Below are 25,682 nucleotides of genomic sequence, written 5' to 3' on the forward strand. Positions count from 1 at the left end.
TTTTTTTTTTTTTTTTTTTAAATTTCTGGATTGGCTTCAACCAGAATCAATTTCCCCTCTCCCCCAACCCCCACCCAAAATATTTTTGGAACTGCCAGCAAATGAAAAAAATCAATTATTTACCAACCCCTAATAGCAGTAGGTGTGATAGGAGAGGGTAACTACCCACCAATTCATCACAAAAGAGTCTCCATCACAGAAAGTTGTAGAGTATAGTGTCCTGCCTCTTGAAGAGGGAACCCTGTGCTTCTCCTATAGCTCTGCCTAATGGAGAGGAAGCAGGAAATGATGTGAAATGATAGCATCTAAAGTTAGCTACACTGCAAAGCAGAACTGTGGTGCTACTCCTACTTCTCCTCCCCAGCTCCAGCTGCTCTGCTCCGGCGGCGCAGGGTCCGGAGGCAAGGGGGGCTGCCCGAAGCCGGTAGCGCTGGCTTGGGCAGCTTGGCTCTTAAACAGAGCCGAAGTCTGAGAGGGGAGGAGCAGAGGCAGCTGGAGCCGGGGAGGAGAAGTGCCCGGCCGGCGGCTGGGGTCCGGAGGCACGGGGGCTGCCCGAAGCCGGTAGCGCTGGCTCGGGCAGCTTGGCTCTTAAACAGAGCCGAAGTCTGAGTCCGGGGAGGAGCAGAGCAGCTGGAGCCGGGGAGGAGAAGTGCCCGGCCGGGGGCGCAGGGTCCGGAGGCATAGGGGCTGCCCGAAGCCCAAGCGCTACCGGCTTCATGGTTTGCCGGGCAGCCTCCAGACCCTGCGCCCCCGGCTGGGCGCTTCCCCTCCCGGGCTCCAGCTGTGCTGGGGAAGCGCCGGCTGGGGGCGCAGGGTCTGGAGGCTGCCCGGCAAACCGTAAAGCCGGTAGCGCTCAGGCAGCCCTTTTCGCGTGGCTGGGAGGGAGGAGGGGGAGTTAGGGCGGGGATTTTGGGGAAGGGGCGGGGAAAGGGTGGAGTTGGAGTGGGGCCGGGGGTGGGAAAGGGGTGGGGCTAGGGCCCGTGGAGTGTCCTCTTTTTTTATTTTTTAAATATGGTAACCCTAATATTTCTGGAGGTCAAATAATCAGTTTCGTAAAAGAATACAAATTCTTATTCATTCCAGGGTTTTCTCTGGAAACCCAAGGAATATTATTGTTTGTCATCATATAATTACAAATTCTAAAATGCTATTGGAGCAGAGCAGGTGATTCTCGCTGCTATCATAAATTGGGAAAAGCCTGGAGACTCTGCTGCAAATAAACTGAAACATGTTTTGTAAGCAGATGAAATGAGGGTTTATCTGATGGCATCAAGACTTAAGTTTAATATTTCATTATACTGTAGAACGGGGTGGGCAAACTATGGCTCGGGAGCTGCATCCGGCCCTTCAGACATTTTAATCCGGCCCTCGAGCTACAGCATCCAGGGCTTGCCCTGCTCCTGCCAGGGAGCGGGGTTGGGGGCTTGCCTGGCTCCATGCATGCCAGGTCTCCGGGTGGCTCCTGGAAGCAGCGGCATGTCCCTCCTCCACCTCCTACACATGGGGCAGCCAGGGGGCTCCGCACTCTGCCCTCACAGCTCCCATTGGCTGGCAACTGCGGCCCAATGGGAGCTGCAGGGGCAGCGCCTGCAGACAGGGCAGCATGCAGAGTCTCCGGGCTGCACCTCTGCATAGGAGCCATAGGGGGGACATGCCGCTGCTTCCAGGAGCTGCTTGAGGTAAACACTGGCCGGAGCCTGCACCCCAACCCCCTCCCATGCCCCAACCACCTGCCCCAGCCCTGATCCCCTTCCTGCCCTCCGAACCCCTCGGTCCCAGCCCGGAGCACCCTCCTGAACCCACAACCCCTCATTCCCAACCCTACCCCAGAACTCAGACCCCCAACCGAAGCCCTCACCCCCTCCCAACCCCCAATTTCATGAGCATTCCTGGCCACCATACAATTTCCATACCCAGATGTGGCCCTTGGGCCAAAAAGTTTGCCCACCCCTGCTGTAGAAGCATGACCACAGTAATATACATCCTGTGACAGCTTTGTGTATATTCCTTGTAGCGGACAAAGTTTTGTTCTGTTTTTTTCATATCAACAGGTCATTAAATGATTTATTTTTATGATTGGTCATTCATATGGTTGACAAGTTTAGGAACCACTGTTAACTGACATCTTTTGAAAGACAGTACAAAAACTGTTCAACTTTAACATGTTAGACTGCAACATGGACAGGCAACTTGTTTCACTTTGCAAGAGAATCTGCCCTCCTTCATTAATATTTTATAAGGTCAATTTTGTTTCTGGTCTTACTAGAGGATTTATAATAGTTTGGCTAACTTTTAATCACTCATGTGTATCCAGTGCAACAACATTGTACTAAAATGTAGGTGTGTAACAAGTGATTACAATAAACCTCTTAATTCATCTCTGCTCAGATTTGTTTATTCTTGTATGGTGTTTTGCATGTTACTTGACAACTAGTACCCTTTATGATAAACATACCTATGCTGATGAAACACAGGCAAGATTCTGAGAGCCTCTAGAAAGCTGCATGGGCCCACAAAGTCAGGGTTTAGTCTCACCAGCAATTATTAAAATTGCAGTAACAGATCTTTACCCTCAGAATGCTGGCATCTTGCAAACTACCAACTTGCTGTAGAAAGATGTGTACAATAAAACCCTTTTACAGCTCTAAACCCTGGCCTATGCTTCTGCTGGAGTAGCCCATGGTTTTGCTGCAGTAACCCATGAAATTCTTATGCCTGTAGCCTGGCAGCACACCAGCCCCATGTGTTTAGTCAGCTGAAGACTGAAGAGGGATGGAGGGGCTCTACACCTGCTCCACAGGTGGCAATGCAAACATGCTCTGGGAGAGAAAGGGAAGTTCATCTGGGGTAAATAAAATCCCCTGTTTTACTCCTGCAGCTCTCCACAGATTCTCTACATGGAGGCTACTGGACCACCATGGCTGCACTTTCCTCATGAAGATACTATGAAGAAAGAGAGGGGAACAAAAGCCAGATCCTTATTTAAAAAAAATAAATAAATGATGGGTATGTTGCTGGGAAGTGAACAGGGCGGCATAATGGGTTCTTTAGCCCAGTGGACTCTGCTTGTGCCCTCTGACAATTCAGAAACAGGTGCAGATTGTCTTCAGGAAAGCCCATGTAAGTTCCTGTGCACAAACTCACACGTGCTGGAACAATTTTTATAGTGGGGGTGCTGACAGCCATTTAACCAAACTGTAAACCTTGTATATGATGGAAACCACTTCAAGCCAGGGGGTTCAGCAGCAGCCCTACTTCCAGCACCTATGCACAAACTGTCAATCACTTGGGAAGGAACCAGCTGCCCAAAAGCCTAGAGTCAGAAAGGCTCTGAATGTACAGTGCTCCCCACGAATGCAGGTGAGGTGGAGTTCTGGTGAGGGGAAAAGTTGGGTACTGCAGAAGCATTATGTGGTAACCACTGAGGTGTTCCCCTCACTCACAGAATGGGTGTAGGCCTCTGCAACCAGAGAGCCCAGCAGAGCCATGCAGTTTCCAGCCACATTCCACATCACAGAGACACTTGGCCAAGATTTGGCTTGTAGCAAAGTGACTTTTTTTCAAAACAACTTCACTATAAGGCAGCCTTGCATTAAAATTTAGTAGCCAAGCCACACATTCTACTCATCCACCCTATCCCATACCGAGGATGATTGTTTTAAAAAATACTTTATTTGCCCATGTAGGGAGGGAGAAAGAATCTTTCCAGGACTAGGGATGAGCAGAGTTTTGCAATGCTGCTATTATGACCAGACTGTAATGTTTACATTGCAGTGCATTTAGACAACCTGAATGTCTTTCCTGTTCACTGTAAACTTAGCTTCCCTCTATCTGAATTATTATTATTTGTATTACTGTATCACCTAGGAGCCATAGAGTCATGGCCTATGACCCCGTTGTGCTAGGCACTGTACAAACACAGAACAAAAAGATAGTCACTGCCCCAAAGAATTTACATATGACATAGGCAGACTCTATATTCACTCCACTTCCAAATATTTAAAATGTGTAGCTCAGAATACTGAGATAAAATGATACTGCTGGGAAGTTAGGGTAAAGTGAAGGAAAGAATGGGGTTTTGTCCATGGGGACTTTCTATGTGCTGTATATGCATGCACATACATTTCCTAAAGATGTGAGAACTGCTCCTTAGTTTTAATCTGAATATGGACATTTTCCAGCAACATAAAGAAAACTTTACAGCATAGTTATTTGGTGCTAAATTCATTCATGATGTAACTCCACTGAAGTCAATGGTTACACCAGAGATAGGTTTTTGCTCTTTGTATAGATCAAACACAACCTGAAAATAGAACAGAACTAATGAATTCCTACAGACAGCCAAATAAGTAAAATATCTATAGCCACAACATAATAAACACTTTGTTTTTATTACAAAATAATTTCAAATATAATCTGAAAAACATGCTTATTTCCCAACAATCAGATCTCCCTGCTTCCCCTAATGAGTTAATTTGGATGGGTCAAGATAACAACTCTAGTGACCTGTTGGTTTCAGACCTCTATTTTTGTTGTTCTAAAAATCTGATGTCATTCATTGTGATATTTTTAAAATTTATTTTAGTCATTAATTATTCTTGATTACTAGGACTAGATAGATGACAAATAATAAACCTGGGTCTTCTCAAGACATAATATTTATTTCAGCTTCCAGTCTGCAGGAGACGAGCTTATCAGCTTTGAGTTACTCACCATCTGTCTCTGTTCTTAGCCTTCTTCCCATCTCACTTTACACCCTTTTTTTGGAGAATCTCCTTCACTCACATGGCTTCAACTATTGACTGGCAAATCTACTTGCCCTCTCCTGAGTACAGCAGGGCAAAAATCTTTGACCGAACCATTTTTCAGTGAAAAATGCAGATTTGGTGACACCAAAACATTTTGTGAATTCATATGGGTTTCACCAAATTGTCTGTGTTTCTTAAAAAAATAAAAAAACACCTCTCCCCGAAAATAAAAACATTTTCTTTCTGACAAGTTCTAAATGAACCGTTTTAATTTTTCAGCTGGAAATGGCTTTTTATTTAGAAATCTCATTTAATGTCATGAAAAAACAATTAAAACATACAAAGCTCAAAATCAAAACAAAATGTTTCATTTGACCCCAAACAATTTTTTTTTAAACCTTTATTCTGGCTATAATAGTTGAGATTGGAAAGGCTGTTTAGTGAGAAACTGAAGACACACGATAATGACGTGTAGAGAAACTATTACTCAAACTAATCAATACAGCAAAGTTGAGAAATCAAAGAGATGACCTAGAAATGGAGTTCTGATTAAGCAAGGTCAGGTTGCTTGTGATTCCTAAAAGGTGTGGAAGTCTGAGAAATGTTTGTTTTGCAATATATTGTGAAAGTGTTAGGGTTGGAAAATTTGTAATCTTTGTAAATGGACATGATGTGTTACACTCTGTGTCTCAAGAAGTCAACTAGTAAGCATGGAATGTGAAACACTTCGAACGAGAAACAATTTTAAAAAAATAAATTGGACTCTGGCAATTTTTTATCTGTGTTATAGTTATGCCCTTCAGCATTAGAAAGCAATTAAAGGCATGAGACTATATGTACTCATCAGATGAGGTACTGCTTGCAAGGGTCAGATGCAAGAATGCTACAGATGCTACAGTGTTTCGGGAAAAGGAAGAGGTAGATTAACAATGCAAATATCTGTGATTAGCCTCAATTGGTGCATTATCTATGTTTACTGGGGCATATGGGCAGAAGGTGTCTTTATATTTTTGTGGAATGGGAAAACACCACAAGGAGTCCTACAGAGGTTCTTTTAGACTGTCAGTGGGAAATCAGTGGTAGGAAATATTTTACTGGGGGCCTTATTGCTTTTCAGCTAGGGGAGGAATGATCCATCAATTTCAGTGGCTTTACTCCATTTTGGGTTTTATGGCATGGAAAGGCACCTAAGGGCTGGTCTACACTGGGGGGGGGGATCGATCTAAGATACGCAACTTATTCGCATAGCTGAAGTCGAAGTATCTTGGATCGAATTACCTGGGGTCCACACGGCGCGGGATCGACGGCTGCGGCTCCCCCGTCGACTGCGCTACCGCCGCTCGCTCTGGTGGAGTTCCAGAGTCGACGGTGAGCGCGTTCGGGGATCAATATATCGCGTCTTAACGAGACGCGATATAATCGATCCTGGATAAATCGATTGCTACCTGCCGATACGGCGGGTAGTGAAGACGTACCCTACGAGTCATTCCTTCCAAATCTCCCTCTATTGAAAAATTCTTATAAAGTTCTTAATCTATATGTCCAAATTCCTCATCAGTTTGAACTGTGCATGTGGATCTAGGCCTGAAGTTTCATGTACAAAATAGGGCTGTCAATTAATCGCAGTTAACTTACGCGATTAACCCCCCAAAATTAATCATGATTAAAAAAATTAATCACAATTAATCACGCTGTTAAACAATAATAGAATACCATTTATTTAAATATTTTTGGATGTTTTCTACATTTTCAAATATATTGATTTCAGTTACAACACAGAATACAAAGTGTACAGTGCTCACTTTATATTTATTTTTTATTACAAATATTTGCACTGTAAAAACAAAAGAAATTGTATTTTTCAATTCATCTAATATAAGTACTGTAATGCAATCTCTTTTTCATGAAAGCTGAACTTAAAGATGTAGAATTATGTACAAAAAAATAACTGCATTCAAAAATAAAACAATGTAAAACTTTAGAGCCTACAAGTGCACTCAGTCCTACTTCTTGTTCAGCCAATCGCTAAGAAAACAAGTTTGTTTACATTTATGGGAGATACTGCTGCCTGCTTCTTATTTACAATGTCACTTGAAAGTGAGAACATGCATTCGCATGGCACTTTTGTAGCCGGCATTGCAAGGTATTTATGTGCCAGATATGCTAAACATTTGTATGCCCCTTCATGGTTCAGCTACCATTCCGGAGGACATGCTTCCATGCTGGTGATGTTCGTTAAAAAAATAATGTGTTAATTAAATTTGTGACTGAACTCCTTGGGGGAGAATTGTATGTCTCCTATTCTGTTTTACCCACAGTCTGCCATATATTTCATGTTATAGCAGTCTTGGATGATGACCCAGCACATGTTGTTTGATTTACAAACACTTTCACCGCAGATTTGACAAAATGCAAAGAAGGTACCAATGTGAGATTTCTAAAAATAGCTACAGCACTCGACCCCAGGTTTAAGAATCTGAAGTGTCTTCCAAAATCTGAGAGGGATGAGGTGTAGAGCATGCTTTCAGAAGTCTTAAAAGAACAATATTTCGTTGCGGAATCTATAGAACCTGAACCACCAAAAAAGAAAATCAGATGCTGGTGGCATCTGATTCAGATGATGAAAATGAACATGCGTCGGTCCACTCTGCTTTGGATCGTTATTGAGCAGAACCCATCATCAGCATGGACTCATGTCCTCTGGAATGGTGGTTGAAACATGAAGGGACATATGAATCTTTAGTGCATCTGGCACGTAAATATCTTGCGACGCCGATTACAACAGTGCCATGCGAATACCTGTTCTCACTTTCAGGTGACATTGTAAACCAGAAGTGGGCAGCAGTATCTCCTGCAAATGTAACCAAACTTCTTTGTCTGAGCGATTGGCTGAAGTAGGACCAAGTGGCTCTTGTTTTATTTTTGAATGCAGTTTTTTTTGTACATAATTCTACATCTTTAAGTTCAGCTTTCATGATAAAGAGATTGCATTACAGTACTTAGATTAATTGAAAAATACTATTTCTTTTGTTTTTTAAAGTGCAAATATTTGTAATCAACAATAAATATAAAGTGAGCACTGTACACTTTGTGTTCTGTGTTGTAATTGAAATCAATATATTTGAAAATGTAGAAAACAACCAAAAATATTTAAATAAATGTTATTCTATTATTGTTTAACAGCGTGAGTAATTGCGATTTATTTTTTTAATTGCTTGACAGCCCTAGTATTCTATTATTGTTTAACTGTGTGATTAATCATGCTATTAATCTAGATTAATTTTTTTAATTGTGCGATTAATCGAGATTAATTTTTTTAATCGCTTGACAGCCCTAATAAAAAAAACAATTTACATGAGAGGCAGGGGAATCTTTTAATTGTTAAATGAATGAACAAATCTTGCTTTGAAAAAAAATGTTTCAGAACTTGCTGTAAGACAGCAAAGGAACTGAGTTTAACTTCAATTATCTTTGCTTTTGTTCTGTAGATAAATTTCTAGTCTGAGAATGCTTGTCGAACCTCAACACTAGCATGAAACTTTGAAATAAAGCCATCCACAGTCTGTTTTGTGTCTTAATAGTCAATCCAGAGTCTCTTTTAGAGATGCTGTGTCTTGTTACCCACAGCACAGATTCTGTCTTTCTGTGCTACTACGTATAAATGAATTGGATTGAATTGTACTGAGTTTTGGAGAAGGAAAAGGAGACTAGCATCACAGCTGTTTAAAGAGGTACTACTGAGTGTGTGACACTTAGGGCTAGTCTACACTTACCCGGTAGTTCGACGGCTGCGGATCGAAGTTCCGAGTTCGATTTATCGCGTCTGGTGTGGACGCGATAAATCGAACCAGGAAGTGATCCCCGTCGACTGCGGTACTCCAGCTCGGCGAGAGGAGTACCGCGAAGTCGACGGGGGAGCCTGCCTGCCGCGTGTGGACCGCGGTAAATTCGAAGTAAGGTATGTCGAATTCAGCTACGTTATTCACGTAGCTGAATTTGCGTACCTTACTTCGACTTGGGGGGTAAGTGTAGACCAGGCCTTAGTATCACAGCAGGAAGAAACTGAAACCTCTCATTAAATTTCCAGACTAATCGTTGACTCAGGATGTCTGGTTTGCATTCATTAAAAATTCCAAATTAATAAAAGATGTATTTGAAGATTTAAAGAAAGGAAGTGAATATCAGATGTTTAATGGAGAACCAACATTATCACGAACCTATCAGACAGTAATTCACTTGCTTCATCATAATCTCTTTGTTTTGTCCTAATGACAAAATTAGGAACAGTTCTGTTTTCACAAATGTGTTTCCAAATATGGTTCATTCTTTTTTATATGCTTCATGCTGTGTTTTGCAAGTGCATAGAAATGATTCAGGAGAAAAGAGCCACAGCCAAGATATAGAGGAACCCGGAGGTAACAGAACAAGGAAATGGAAATGGAAATTGCAAACACTGAGCTCTTAATATTTTTTCAGAACAGTGTTTTGTTTTGTTTTACTTACATCTCTCTGAAGCAGAAAAGTTTATCAAGCCAAGCCTAAAGACTTTACAAATTACAATTGTGTCAGAAATTCCAGGCCAAATTTACATCTGAAGCTGCTTGCCCAAAGGAGTCCAGTATGCTCCCTGGGACTGCAGACATGAAGGCTGTCTTCCATTTCGAGGGGAAATACCAAGTGTCTATCAAAAGAGGGATGCCATGTTAAATGTTCTGCTGCTGTCTCTTCCCCCACGTGGCAGTTGCTCTCATAGGAACTACACCAGTGGGCTCCCCAAGAGTGCTCAGCATTTCTCTAGTTGTCCTAACACAGACATGGATGGATTGTAAAGTGCTGCTGTGCTTTGAAATGTAACTGTAAAAAAGTCATCTTATTTCTCAACTCATTTGCTTCCTGTATATGTTCAGTCATCTCTGCTCACTTGAGTGGTGAAAATAAATTTGTAGTATTTTTTTATTCTTGTTAACCCTGCAGAGTCAACACAGTTAAGAGAAAGTATGATGGAGTCTATCTGTTCTAATGCATCATGAAGAGAACTGGCAATTAAGTTCCCACTGCAGGGCCAAATTATTATTCTTTTGCAACCCCAGTGAAGGCAATGTGCTTTGTACAGGTGTCATGGAGGTCAGATTTGGGCTGTAGAATTTTTACTACTAGTGCCAATGTACAAGTCCAGGTGTAAGTCTACATTGCAAAAAAAAAAAAAAAGTGTTCTTAACTTGGGTTAAAATAGCAGTGTTGCCATGTCTTCACTGCTTTTAACTCAGGTTAGCAGCTCGAGTTAAAGCCTGTAGGGGAGTCTGAGGTTGAACTCAAACTACTAACCTGAGTTAAAAGCAGTGAAGACATGGCAACACTGCTATTTTAACCCAAATTAAGAACACACTTTTTTTTTTTTTTTTTTTGCAATGTAGACATGGATTTCCCTGTGCTGTTTTTACAGGCAGTTTTCAGAGAACAACTCAACTTTATAGGGGCCAAATGTATGAGGATATTCCAAGCTAACAGTTCAATTCCTGGTAGCTGGAAAGAAGGAGGAAAAGGAGGGGGGAATCTTGTCAAACAGATGCTGACAACAGACAAAAGTCTCACCCACCTTTCAAAATAAAACACTAGCGATTGAGCGAGGATGGGGCAGAAAGGATTTTTCCTAATAAGGGGTAGCCCCCATCTACCAAGACTGCAGTGGCTGGGACAAACCCATGCTCCCCATATTCAAAAACACACATGTACAGCTTTAAAATGTTTTTTAAATAAATAAAACAGATGACTTAGCTTTAACTTGCCTGTAGCTCCACCCCCAGCATCAGGTTAGGCAGTGTAGGAAGCATTCATGGAAGAATGATCCTTTCCCTGGATAGGGCTCTGTGGCCCAAATGTATAAGGCTATTTTTTCATAGTCGATTGCTCCTCTTCTTACATAGATGGCCTGCCACTAATTCAGCATCTATGGCCTTCTGGGCTTGCTCAACTCATAAAGCCAAGGTTACATTTTACTGCAGCAGGCCCTTCAATGATTAAATACGTAGCACTCCTACTAAATTTTGAAGAAGAGCTCTGTGTAGCTTGAAAGTTTGTCTCTCTCGCCAACAGAAGTTGATCCAATAAAAGATACTACACCTCACCCACCTTGTCTCTCTATTTAATTAGCGGCATTTGTAAGAAAATCTAGTAGATATAATTACACCCAGAGGCAGAGTCTCATGCCCTTGGCAATGAGATTTTCACACCGTGTTTTCTTAAATGAACATGTCCCATGGAAGATTGTCAAACTAGTATTTTTACTTTGAAGAAAGGCTATATTACTCCTCAAAATCTTAGGTAAACTCTTTTTTTCCTCCAGCATCTGTTTAACAAGATTTCCCCCTTTTTAACAGGGACTCAGGAGATCTGGGTTCATTTCTCAGATCTGCCAGAGACTCCTTGTGTAACCTGAAAATCTGATCTATAGCTCATTGAAGCCAATGAAAAAACTCACTTTGACTTCAGTGGGCTCTGGATTAGGTCCTTAATCTGTGCCTCAGTTCCCAATATGTAATATGGGGATAACAGTGTTTCCTTTCTCCCCATTTGTCTAGGTTGTAAACTTTTCAGGACTGGAAAGATCTTCTACCATGTGTATGTACAGCACCCAACACACTGAGACCCTGATCTTGCTTAGGAGCTCCAGGCACAATGGTAGTAAAAATAAATGATAAAAACATTGATAACAGCAAAGTAAAGGTTCCTCTATAAAGAAATAATCAGAAGTTGTACACATTCTCAAGTGCCTGTTGACAAATTATCATTTTAAAGGATTGAGGTTGAGGAGAATCTGCTGATTGGTTGGACACCCCCATCACTTGCAGCTACAGAGGAGTTAATTTTCTTTTTACCTTTAACTTTAACTTTAACTTTTTACCTTTACGTTTTAGTCACAGGTATTTTTAGTAAAAGTAATGGACAGGTCATAAGCAGTAAACAAAAATTCACGGCCCGTGACTTGTCCATGACTTGTACTATATATCCCTAACTAAAACTTGGGCTGGGGGGCCATGGGTGCTGTGAGGGGGGGCGGTCTGGGGGCACTTTAGATGCTGTGGGGTCTTTCCCGGGACCCCGCTGGTGCTGGGGGGGAGGCGGGCAACGGTGTGCGGCCCGGGACCCCTGCTGGGGGTGGAGGAAGGTTGGCAGGGCTGGCAGGCTCCCTACTGGGCTCCACACAGCTCGCAGCTGGCATGTCCCTGCAGCTCCTGGGGGTGGGGAGGGAGAAGGAAGGCCGGGGGGCTCCACACGCTGTCCCCGCCACGAGCTCCGGCTCCACAGCTCCCATTTTCCGTGAGCCGCAGCTAATGGGAGCTGCAGGGGTAGTGCCTCTAGGCAGAGGCAGCATGTAGAGCCCCCTGGCCCCTCTGCCTAGGAGCTGCAGGGACGTGCCGCTCCCCACCAGGTATTGGCTGCCCTGCGCCTCAACTCCCAGCCCTGAACCCACACCCAAACTGCCTCAGCAGCAGCCGGTGCGACTGGCCCACGGACTGCCTGATCTGCTTGGACAGCCCTGGAGCCAGCTGCACCAGCTGCTGCAGAAGTCACGGAGGTCACGGAAAGTTATGGAATCCATGACCTCCGTGACAGACACGGAGCCTTACTCATAAATGAGTTGGTGAAGTTACACAGCTACTCTAAAAGTAAACTTCCTCAATGTAACACTTCCTTCCTTTATCAGATACAGTGTTTCTCAACCTTTTTGATACCAGGGACTGCCTTGCTGCCTTCCTAAATTGTGTCAGGGAGATCTCAGGACAAAATATGTATGACTACAAAGAGTGACTAATTGACCAATGGAAAATGGAGGTCTAATAAGTGACATGAAACCACGCCATCTATTTAGTAATCTTATCCCTGAAAGATGAGGTCTCATCATCATCATTATTCCACACATTATCCCTTGTCTGACTCTGTCTATTATTAAGGGTTCCTGACACTTCCCAGTATAAGGCCCTATTTTCAGTTGCTTATAACTTTGCCAAATTTTAACCATTACTGTTGAAATTTTCCATGTCAGGTAGCTGAGGACTCACTTCTGCAACTGAAGACAATGGAAGCTTTGCTTTGAATATACAAAGTGCTATATAATGCTAAGTACTCTGCAAAATTGAGTCCTAGGGTTCTTAAATTGAGCACCCACAATTACTGGATATTTTTGACCTTAATCTCTCTGTGCATCACTTGTCCATCTGTAAAACTGGGATAATACCACCCCTTATCTCATTGTGGTGTGAAAATAAGGTAATGTTTGTGAAGCACTGAGATACTACGAGTGCTATGGAATAACCCATGAGGAAATTAATAATTCTGCCTTCAGAGCAGGGTTTGAATACTGTGCAGTAAATAAACCAAGAGGTCAGACATTGTTCAATGAAAAGGCAACAAAATATTGACTCTCTACTCGTTAAGGACGTATCATCCATCCTGTGCACTGAATGAGGCAGGGGTCCAGAGGAAATGGTAATATGTTATTGTGTAATTAAAGACTGTAGCACAATGCATATGCACACAAGGAGGCCAAATTAAGGTTGCACAAGCAGCTTTAGTTCTGGCACTTCCTAAATGTTGAGTGCTTGATTTTGCAGCCTTACTGTTCTTTTAATGTATTTTGTGTGTACTATATCAGACAGACATATGTCACTATTATGAAATATAAAATAATCATATTTTAATTTTGGAATAAATAGTGGGCAATGGTGAATTTGGGCCTATGATACTACTGAAGTGATACTGTAAAAAACAGAAATGAAGCTCCTGTAGTTTGTATAATAATCAAAATCCTGAGCAGGAATTATAGCTCTGTAATTCACCATTCATTAGACTGTTTTTATTTACTCCAATGTCTCTTCTCCTAGCACATATCCTCCTCCCATGAGATCAAGGTGGGAAAACAAACATGGCACTAGTGATGTAATGCTTCTCATAAAAAGATTGGACAAGCTAAGGCTCCGATCCCATGCTCATTGAAGTCAATGACCAAATTCCCATTAGCTTCAATGGTGCAGGATCAGGCCTTCAATGAGCTCATTTCTCTCCTGCCTCCAGCATGGAGATGAACCAGGGATTCTCAATTTAGTTTTCTTTGTTTTTTCCCGCTGGCAGGATCCCATGGTTCTGGCTAACAAGTGCTTTGCAGAGAAGCACGTCTTCTTCTCTCTGCACTCTTCCCTGCTCTCCCCATCAATTATATTCCCCCTTATTATGCTGCCTTCCCCTTCTCTGCTTCCTCAACTCTTCTCCCCCTCCCCCGACCCATTTTCTGTCTTTTTCCCATTGCTGTGCCTCCCTAACTACCATGGACAGCTCCTGCTACTTCCCTAAACCCTACCACACCCCATTCCCAGCTCTTCTTTAACCCCTGCCATGTGTTTTGGCCTTCTTTGATCATCACCGTTCCTCACATGTGGTGACTGTAAGAAAATGTTAACTCTTTAGTGGCCACCCTTGTAGTCTGAGTTCTGTTTGGGAATTCAGGAAGTAGTCTAAGTGAATAGGCAGATGTAGTGTGGAGAAAAGAAGGGAGTTAATGGCAGAGTACAGAAACTCTAGTCCCCACCTCTCACAAATGCAGTGGTTACAGTCATTTTGGTAAATGGGATATAAAATTGACCACGGAAGGGGAATCTTGCCATCCTCAGTCCCATCGACAGGCAGCACTGTCAATATAGCAATCATATTTTTAAAATCTCGTTGGCCATGTTCCATATAATGTTACAGTTTGAGAAGTGAAAGAATTTTTAACCGTAACTTCCATCATGGATGCTCTTTGTTTACTTTTGATTTTCTCTGGGGTTAGAGAATGAAAATAGTCTGGTCATTTTCTCTTATAGGTTCTTTAGCTATTGGCCTTCAATTCTGTAAAATCTTATTTTTACAAAATCTATATTTGGGACAAATTTGACCTGTCAATGTTGCTTTGATTCTTAAGCAGATGCACAATTTGGAGGGGGAGAGTGGGATAGTTGCTTGTCAAAAACTCCTCCAAACAAAACAACTTCATTCTCTTTAGTTAATATGCTTTGTGAGTCTCTTTATTTAGTGTATGTTGCAGGAGATGGTGGGGGTAGAGGGAAAGGGTTGTTTTTCACTCTCAAGTTCAGGAGTGAATTAGACCAGATTGTCTTTTTTCTTGATTAGTTAAATAACTACCTATGTAATGTCAGGTGCCCAAACACATAATCACTTTATGAGTAAAATTGTAGTGTTCTAGATTAACTTGCTTACCTCTACACCTTTGTGTAGTCTTGCAATTAGACAACACAAATGACCAAGAGGTAGCACTATTGATAACTGCTTACCCTGGCAAAGAAATGTGAACTGCTAAAATGGGGAGAGGATATCTGACCTGCATTAACTCTCTGGTTCACCTACAGAAACAATCTCAAAAATTTCTGTAAACTAAAAATTTCTGTAAACTTTCTTTTGAATTTATAAATGAATTCACTTTGGCCAGTCTTGTGCTCTTTCCTTGAATATTTGTATTTTACGCACATAAATTTTTGTTGAAAAGAAATTTCAAAGTCAAAAGCATGATGCTCAGAGAGACAGTTCAGTCTCTTCTCTGCTCTTGCCCTTTTCTGTCTGGATTGTAAAGCTGTAAGCCAGTCCAGAAAAAGTATTCTTTCTAAATCATCACTTCAGTCTGTTGTTTTAATTCAAAGGGTCATTTTCAAATAAAAACTAAAACATAAAAAATCCAACCAAAATTGTTCCAAAAAGTTCTTCTACTTGAAATCTGAAAAATTACAGCATGTTGTCTATGTTATTTCACTGAATACACCCAGTATTTCTTAGAAACTAAGAATAAACAATTCTGAACACAAATCCTTTTTTAAAAAAATCCTTATTCTTACTCTTCAGTTAATGCAGATGGATGTACTCACACACAAAAGAGCATGAGGCTTCTAAAATGCTTTCTGCATAAATCTTAAACCACAGATCATAAATCTCTTTTCAGATTGTAAAAAAGGGAATTTAAAAGTACATAAGATGGGTTCCTAAAAATGAAAAATGTTATTCATATGAAAAGATGAATAGCTCAGGCAGATAATTAAATGCTTCCCATATTATATTACAAGTATGCGGAAGAAAACCCCATCAGAATCTTGAACCTTTCTTGTTTTTGTTTTTAATCTCCAGAGATGAGTGTGATATTGTTCTCTAGCTTACTTATCTTCCTTAGTGATGATGGGCAAAAGCTATATCAAACCAACATAAAATGCTTGAGCATCTGAGCCTTCCCCAAATAGTTTAACAATTTAAACATTCTTTTGAGTAACTTGCAGTATTCTTCATATCCATCCCTTACCATATATATAGTTTTCTATAAAAGCCAGGTATCTTTTCTATCATCAGAATGATCTCTGAATTACATTCTCTTCCTCTTTACGGGACGTTATACTCCTCCTTCAAACTAACCATCTTTATAAAGAAAAAAGCTATTTCCTAACTAAATTGTGTGCTCTAATATGCAGAAAACCAGTATGTATGCTAATTTAATTAAGAAAGGCTTACAATTCTGAGACTTATGGAGTTTTGGTATATTGCAGGGGTTCTCAAACTGGGGGTCGGGACCACTCAGAGGGTCGTGAGGTTATTACCTGGGGGGTCATGAGCTGTCAGCCTCCACCCCCAAACCCTGCTTTGCCTCCAGCATTTAAAATGGTGTTAAATATAGTGTTTTTAATTTATTAGGGGGGTTGCACTCAGAGGCTTGCTATGTGAAACGGGTCACCAGTACAAAAGTTTGAGAACCACTGGTATGTTGCAAACATTCCTCAGACTGTAATAAGGAAATGACATTTTATTATGACATATAATGAAATTAAATTGTTCTGATAAGGGTTTTATTGATGTTGTGGTATATAAGTTATACCACCACCAAAAAACATTAAAAATATAGCAGCTATCACGCAGCTTGTTGCAACAGGCAACTTTGTTCCTTACGATTAAGATCACTTTATATCAAGCTGATTTACTCTGTTAATATTATGTCATTTTGTAACTAATCAAAAAAACATACTAAGGTTCTAGTTTGTTGATTTTCGAAGGCACACAGGGCACATGCATGCCCATCCCCTATTTGTAATTTGAAAGTCTTCCCCATAATGCCGACATCATTCAACCTCAATGTTTTGGCGCCCCGTTCAGCTCTTGCACTGTATAACTCCCCTTGGAGTTAGCAGGCATTTTGCTTACCTGGGGTTGCAGTCAGGCCATAAATTTCAGTTCTATTTGTTGAAGCTAATGTGAAAGTGAATATTGTTTAGTAGCATTTCTATAATTAGGAAATAACTAGTCCAGTTCATGAAAAACATATCTGAGAGCAACAACAGTGTATGGATAATAAATAATAATAATAATAATAAAAATAGTGGTGGTGTATATAGTCCTTGAGGGCCAGATTTTCAAAAGAGCTCAGCATCCAGTGTAATGACCTCTTTTCAAAATCTGGCCACTTATTGTGGTGCCTAACTGAGCACAGCTATTTTGAAAATCTAGCCTTTAGATGACAACACACACACACACACAAAAACATGCAAGAGGGCATAAACTGATTTTACCTCTAGATTACAGTACGGGGGGAGTCACAAAATAATAATAGTTATACCCTCCCAACACACACATACTTAAAATAACTAAGTAATCTGAAAAAAACAAAAAACGTCCAAAGGGCAAATATAAGTAACAAAACAATGGAAGCAACATATCCGTGTAGGAGCAAAAAAATAAAGGATGCTGTCCTCATCTAAAAAGTCATAAAATAATAACCAGAAGAAAACCGTTGGGAGATATGCCAGTGACAAATAGTATATTTCATGCAAAAATATCTTTAAATGTGTAATGCAAAACTTGAATAACCACTCTGTCAGCCACTCTGGTCACATTCTCTGATTTGCAGAAATTCATGCCATTTTTTTCCTCAGGGGGAAAAAAAAAGATGATCGTTCCCTAAAATATTGAAATCCATTTGAAACCACTTTACAGGGAACTAGATGGCACATTGGATTGGTAACAAAAAGCAGAATTTTTCACTGCAGGATGCTGGCACAAACTAAGCATCAGAGATTACAAAAGTTCAGTGGCCTGTGAACTGGATAGGCAGATGTCCAAATACAAAAAACACCACCTCTGTTTGCATTTTTGTTGACAGACTCAGCCTACAAGCCTAACACTGAATGGGCCATTGAGAATGAACTCCCCTCTTTATCTAGAGGAGGTCTCTCTTGTCAGATTTGAGGCACGCTGACAAGTCTGTATGCGGAAGCTTCTTGCAGTGTGTTGCACCTGTAGTGTGGATATACAAATGACTTCAATTTTTCAGGGTCTATCAGTCTGATACCACTAATGAGCATTACATTCACATGATATTTTAAACCCCCTATTGATACAGAAGATACGTTTGCAGATTTTTCATGTCAGACTGAAAACATTTCAGAAGCCTATTATTAATTATATTTTTATTATTCAAAGTTTGTGGGATAAATATTGGAGACCATGATGAAGTAGCAGAAAAGGCATAGACAGGGGCTGGATAAGTATACTATCAAATTTTAGGACTGTCCATAATACTTCTTCCCCCCTATTTCTAGTTGTGGCTATAACAGCAATTGTTTATTTAATTTGCGCAAAACTTCTGTTTTTAACAAGCAGAACAGCAAAGTTCAAGCTGTGGTTTTATTTTTATAGTGTAATGATTATGTTCTGTCGTTAACATTGAAAAACACTTTAACCAATAAGAAAGCCAATATGTAGGAACAGAAAAATATTTATTCAGTCTAACATCAATTTGTCTCACATTATTATTAATTATTTTAAGTTTCTGACATTAACAGGTGTTAATATTTTATGAGAAGTGCATTGGCTACATAAGAGTAATTTACACTTCTAACAATCCACCATACAATCTGTCAAGTAAATGAGATGACAAATTAATTATTTAGCAAATCCCGGCAGGAAAACCACAGAGGGTCTTTATTTTATTTATTTATTTTACAGTGAGGCAAGTCGAAGCTGAAAGAGAGCCTGCCTACATGAGATTGAAGTGTCTGCCCCCAGTAAATAATTACACTGAAAGAACTCTCCATCTTGGAGAAGGGGGTGGGGGAGGTAACATTATCCCTGATATATGCCAGGAAGGAGAATTAAAGCACAAATGTGTTTTACCAGACATTCAGGGAGGAATTTTAGGGCTTTGATCTTCCATTCCTTGTGTACCCAAAGAGCCCTTGATTTTAATAGTAGCGTTTTGGTGCATAAGGAACGCAGGATAGGGCCCCTGGGTAGGCAGCGCAATAGAAATGAATCCCTGTAATTATCGACATTCCAGCACTGGCCCACACACACACACACACCGTGTGAATGTAAAATACGGTAATCGGATTGCTGCGCTGCGAGATCGTAACATCCACCAGCATCATCACAAACGTGCCGCTGCCTGGCTAAACTAGGATGCTGATTTTCCTGCAGCTGTTTCCACGGAGACATGCCCCAGAAAGCCCCAAAGGAAGGTATTTGGGGGCGGGGGGGGGGAAGAAATCGGACTGTCAGCCCCCCAGGGCTGCGTGGATGGGGGACTGTTAGATACAGCGGCTCTCTATCCCCCTCCCCCTTTTGAAGACCACGATTAAGAGCAGGGCTTAGCCACGAGGCAGGAGAGGAAGAGATGGAGGGAGGGGTGGGGCTGGGGTCCCTGCTGCCGGGCCGCGGAAATCACCCTGCTGCCTCCCCGCCTGGCTGGAAGCAGCATCCTCCCAATCCCAGCCCGGGAGGATGCCGCAGCTCCCGCAGCCCGCCCCGCGCCCGGCCCCACTCACCCAGCACCACGGCGCAGACCGTGCTGAGCAGCAGCCAGTTGTTCCTCAGGAAGCGCTGGCAGTCGCAGCCCCTCCGGCCTTTCCTCGCCATCGCGGCGGCGGCGGCTCTCCGGCGGCTCGGGCTGAGCTGCGGCGGGGTGTGAGCGCTGAGCGGAGCGCTGCTGCTGCGCTGGGAGCTCGGCGCCTCCTGCTGCTGCTGCCGCCGCTCCGCCTGTGTGGCTGCTGCTGCGCTCTGCGGCTCCCCGGCGGGGGAGGAGGGAGCGTGGGGCGGAGGCAGGAGACAGACACACCTGGCCGCGCCACAGCCCCGCGCTCCCGCCTCGCCAGCCCTGCACCTACGCGCCCTCTGGCAGGAGGCGGCGAGGCTGCTGGGCGCGGAGGCTCTGCTGCCTCGCCCCTCGGGGGGCGCCCTAGCTCCGACACAGCCTGCGCCTCTCTGAGCTCCTGGCAAAGGAGGACCAGTGTCATTCTCCCCAGGGACCAGCCGGGCCAACTTGGGGGCCTGCCCAAGGTCACACAGCCCAAGCGCACACCGGTGACAGCCCCTCCGCCTCCAGACCGGCTGCCCGCTGTAAGTTATACAGACTGGCAGGAGAAGCTGGGGGCACACAGTGAAGTTGTCTTTGGTGCCCCCCCCCCCACCTCTCCTCCTGCGCTCACAAATCTCTCCACTTTTCTTCCAGATCGTCACAAACCCCTTCCATCACTGGCCTTTACACCTGCATTGGCTTTCTTGGGAAGAAAAATAGGGACATGTCTTAAAGGCCATTTCAGTGAGCTGGACTAGGGGAAAATAGTAAACATTTTCCTAAAGCTGGCTTGTCCTGTCCAAGGGTATGTCTGCACTGCCATTAGACACATGCGCTGGCCTTTGCCAGCTGACTGCTGACTCCAGCTCTTGGCACTCGGCTAAGGGGCTGTTTAATTGCCGTGTAGACGTTCAGGAGCCTGGACTTTAGGATCCTGGGATGGTCCCAGAGCTCAGACTCCAGCCCAAGCCCTAACTCTACTCTGTAATTAAAGCATGGGCCAGCCATGGGTGTCTAATTGCAGTGTAGATATAACCCAAGAGTTTGACTCAGCCTAGTGACACACAGTGATTACACGAGTGTTGGCTGTAGACCACTTCTGGTGACCAAGTGGTCAACCCAATGTAGTACTACTACATACGTCCATAGGTAAGAACCAGTTACACCAGGAGTGACGGTAAAGGAAAACCCACACCCGCTGTAAAGGAAAACCCCCACCCACTCAAAGACTGCTCATATTTATTCTATATACTGCACTCCATTACCAATGGCAAGCTTAGCTCTAGCAACTCCTGCCTGCTGTTGTCTGCAGTGGAGGCACTGGAGGCAGAGAGAGGAGCGTGAGGCAGAGTTATTGTGTATACTAGACATGCAAAATATAATCAGTCTTTGAGTGGGTGGGGGTTTTCCTTTACAGTGGGTGTGGGTTTTCCTTTACCTTCATTCCTGGTGTAACTGGTTCTTACCTATGGAATGCTTCATTGAGTAAGGAAACTTTCCAATTATGGTGAAATACTCTGCTCCATCATTTGTGTCAGAAAAAGTTGGGGGAAGAGAAGGGAAAAGAAAGAGCCATAGGACTTTATACTGGGGTTTTATCCTAGTAAGTTTAAAAATTAGAAGTCTGAAGAAACATTATCCACTTTCTCATGTGATATGTTGACACTGTAATAGAAAAAAGGGCAAACATTCTATGTTGTAAGCATGATTATTGCATGTACTAATATGATCCCATGCCTAGTGGGACTATGGGAAGGCTTCCTCTAATATATATTTGTAAATATATTGGTTCTGGCTTGGTTTTCCAATTTTGTTTAAGTCAGTTGGCAAGTATAAGAAAGAGTGGCTGCTACCATCAAGCCGAATCTTCTAACGAATCAACTGTAGTGGTGCAGAATGTGAGGTGGTAAATTACTACTATTCTTGTTATTTGCTTAAATTAAAAATTGTAATTTACAAACTTTTCCAGTATAAATTTTGGATGATTTGCTATTCCCAGGCAGAACAGATTAATGATTATGTGGGGAAACTTTGGAAGGTAGAAAACGTAGGTTTTTTGGGGGGGAAATCTATTTTATCATCTATTTAATTTAGATGGAAATTTCCCAACTAACTTTATTGCAGGTTCATCATTCAAAAGGAAACAGATGAATAAGTATCATGTTAGATGAATTAAAAATAAAAAAGGTTATAGACAATTTAAAATGAAAGCTGGCAGAATACTTGTGTTATAAAAAACAAAGCAGCAGCAAAACAAATACAATTTGGAACAAAGAAATAGTTAAGTAAAGGAGGAAGACACTAATTTATAGTTTTTGCTATAGGCATGTACTGTATAGTGTGATTTGACATCAAAGAAAAGACTGAGGGAAGGTCTACATTACCGCTTAAGTCAATCTAATTTAAGTCACTCAAGGGTGTGAAATAGCCTTTCCCCCCAAGCGACGCAAGTTTTGTGCTGTCGACACTGGTGCTATGTCAGTGGGAGATGCTCTCCAGCTAAGATAGCTTCTGCTTCTTGCTGAGGTGGAGTAATTATGCCGACGTGAGAGCGCTCTCCTGTCAGCATAGTGCGTCTTCACCAGACACGCTACAGCAGCACAGCTGCATCGGTGCAGCTACACTGATGTAGCGCTGTAATGTAGACTTGCCCTAAAAGAAAAAGACCATGGGGCCTGAACTTACCCCCATTGGCTTCAAGAGGAGCAGGTCCATGCAGAACATTGAAACTCTGGCCCTGGTTTGCCACTGTCTTCCACCTTGCATTGACATTTAATCCTTGTGCACCATGGATGTACACTATCTCCACCATCAGTGAGTGAAGGAGTAGGATTTGATTGAATTTTGCACCCACTTTGCACAGGGGTATTGACTAAATCAGCCTCAAGGCTACGGAGAGTCAGAAAAAGGAAGTGAGCCTTTCTGTTTATGTTCCTTTTCTCTATGCTTGGCTATCTGAACACAGATCTATATTCCACTACTCTTTCTTCGAGCTGGAGGAAATAGCTTTTTACATTTAGAATTCTATGCTCCCTGAAATCAAACATTTACATTTTGGTAGGGCTAACTCCCAGTTCTGTGGAAAATAAATTGTTCCATTACGTCTCTGTGACAGTTTTCCCCACTTTAAGGTGCCACCTGATGTACTATGATACCATTGAGCCCGTCTGTTCTGCCAGCCTGGGTCCTCTTTACCCTGGCTTGCTGAGCCAGGCTCTTAAGTCTCCTCTAGCACACACACACACAGGCAGGGCCACACCCAGCTGCAGAAAGACACAGACACTGAGATCAGCTCTGGGAAGGCTTAGCTTAAGGGTCTTGCTCCAGCACTCAGGTGCCCACCTCCCTTGGAGTGCAGACCCAAAATTGTATTGCATTGTATAGAAAGATCTGCACAGCACAAGCTCATAAAAATTCACCCTCTCCCTCAGTGTGACGAGGACTGGAGGAGTGAACTTGGGGCGGTGAGTGTCTAGCCTCCCATCCACTCTCCTTCTTCCCAGGGGTAAAACAGGGACCTTGCTTCCCACCAAACTTAAACCCCTCTGCCTTTGATTTATTCCCAATAGGTGCTTGGGATTGTTTAAATTTATCTGCAAAAGTTGCAAGTTCTTCGACCATCTCTACCTTTTTATCCCATAAACACTGTTTTACATCTTCATTAGACATATTCAGTAACTGTTCCTAGCAATCAAATTACGCATTGCTTCAAAGCTTGTAATACCTTTTCCCTTTACCCACTTATCCAGTAGATCTCTCAGTTGGTTCACATAAGCCACATTACTTAATCCATCCCCTCTCTTAAGGCTTCTAAATTTTACTCCATAAATCTCAGGTGTAATCTGAAACTGTTTTAAAACCAATTCCTTAAATTTACCATAATTGGAAGCATCACCAATTGGCATCTTATTGAATATGTCCAGAGCTCTCCCAGTCAACTTTGCAACCAAAGTGGTCATCTGTTGATCCTCAGGAATTGCATGGAGCATACACAGCCTCTCAAAGGTGATGAAATATTCAGCAATGTCCCCAGACTCATTGTACTGTTTTCACTCATCTTGCTGATTTTCTGCCTCTATTTCCCTTACCCGAAATAATCAAACAGAAAATAACAAACCAGCAACCACTTTGTCTGTTCTCTAGCCAACATGCTTAAAACTCACTTAAAATCAGCACCAGTGTTTCAGGGCAATAAACTGAGCACACTATCACAGAATCATAGAATATCAGGGTTGGAAGGGACCTCAGGAGGTCATCTAGTCCAACCCCCTGCTCAAAGCAGGACCAATCCCCAACTAAATCATCCCAGCCAGGGCTTTGTAAAGCCTGACCTTAAAAACCGCTAGGGAAGGAGATTCCACCACCTCCCTAGGTAACCCATTCCAGTGCTTCACCACCCTCCTAGTGAAAAAGTTTTTCCTAATATCCAACCTAAACCTCCCCCACTGCAACTTGAGACCATTACTCCTTGTTCTATCATCTGGTACCACTGAGAACAGTCTAGATCCATCCTCTTTGGAACCCCCTTTCAGGTAGTTGAAAGCAGCTATCAAATCTCCCCTCATTCTTCTCTTTTTCAGACTAAATCATCCCAGTTCCCTCAGCCTCTCCTCATAAGTCATGTGCTCCAGTCCCCTAATCATTTTTGTTGCCCTCCGCCGGACTCTTTCCAATTTTTCCACATCCTTCTTGTAGTGTGGGGCCCAAAACTGGACACAGTACTCCAGATGAGGCCTCATCAATGCCTAATAGAGGGAATGATCACGTTCCTCGATCTGCTGGCAATGCCCCTACTTATACAGCCCAAAATGCTGTTAGCCTTCCTGGCAACGAGGGCACACTGTTGACTCATATCCAGCTTCTTGTCCACTGTAACCCCTCGGTCCTTTTCTGCAGAACTGCTGCCTAGCCATTCGGTCCCTAGTCTGTATCAGTGCATGGGATTCTTCCGTCCTAAGTGCAGGACTCTGCACTTGTCCTTGTTGAACCTCGTCAGATTACTTTTGGCCCAATCCTCTAATTTGTCTAGGTCCCTCTGTATCCTATCCCTACCCTCCAGAGTATCTACCACTCCTCCCAGGTTAGTGTCATCTGCAAACTTGCTGAGGGTGCAATCCACGCCATCCTCCAGATCATTAATGAAGATATTGAACAAAACTGTCCCCAGGACCAACCCTTGGGGCACTCCGCTTGATACCAGCTGCCAACTAGACATGGAGCCATTGATCACTATCCGTTGAGCCCGATGATCTAGCCAGCTTTCTATCCACCTTATAGTTCATTCATCCAGCCCATACTTCTTTAACTTGCTGGCAAGAATACTTTGGGAGACCGTATCAAGAGCTTTGCTAAAGTCAAGGAATAACATGTCCACTGCTTTCCCATCCACAGAGCCAGTTATCTCATCATAGAAGGCAATTAGGTTAGTCAGGCATGACTTATCCTTGGTGAATCCATGCTGACTGTTCCTGATCACTTTCCTCTCCTCGAAGTGCTTCAAAATTGAGTCCTTGAGGACCCGCTCCATGATTTTTCCAGGGACTGAGGTGAGGCTGACTGGCCTGTAGTTCCCCAGATCATCCTTCTTCCCTTTTTTTAAAGGTGGGCACTACATTAGCCTTTTTCCAGTCATCCGGGACCTCCCCCGATCACCATGAGTTTTCAAAGATAATGGCCAATGGCTCTGCAATCACATCCGCCGACTCCTTTAGCACCCTCGGATGCAGTGCATCTGGCCCCATGGACTTGTGCTTGTCCAGCTTTTCTAAATAGTCCTGAACCACTTCTTTCTCCACGGAGGGCTGGTCACCTCCTCCCCATACTGTGCTGCCTAATGCAGTAGTTTGGGAGCTGACCTTGTTTGTGAAGACAGAGGCGAAAAAAGCATTGCGTACATTAGCTTTTTCCGCATCCTCTGTCACTAGGTTGCCTCCCTCATTCAATAAGGGGCCCACACTTTCCCTGACCTTCTTCTTGGGTCCTGCTCGACTATGCCACTGTGACAGGTTGGACCCCTGTTCTGGGATGCCACCTGTTGTTCTGAGGTTTCACTGAGCCCCTCC

General features: G+C 42.9%; 1 protein-coding gene across 1 annotated transcript in view; it reads right to left on the reverse strand.

The window, feature by feature from the left end:
• SLC1A1 (solute carrier family 1 member 1) overlaps positions 1-19,682 on the reverse strand; it is an 80,389-nt gene extending 60,707 nt beyond the window's left edge. Inside the window, exon 1 of the mRNA XM_065405990.1 lies at positions 19,592-19,682. Within this exon, the coding sequence (XP_065262062.1) occupies positions 19,592-19,682 (91 nt within the window). The remainder of the gene's footprint in view (positions 1-19,591) is intronic.
• Positions 19,683-25,682: the final 6,000 nt, after the last annotated feature.

The sequence above is a fragment of the Emys orbicularis genome, chromosome 6, assembly GCF_028017835.1.
Source record: "Emys orbicularis isolate rEmyOrb1 chromosome 6, rEmyOrb1.hap1, whole genome shotgun sequence".
Lineage (NCBI taxonomy): Eukaryota > Metazoa > Chordata > Testudines > Emydidae > Emys > Emys orbicularis.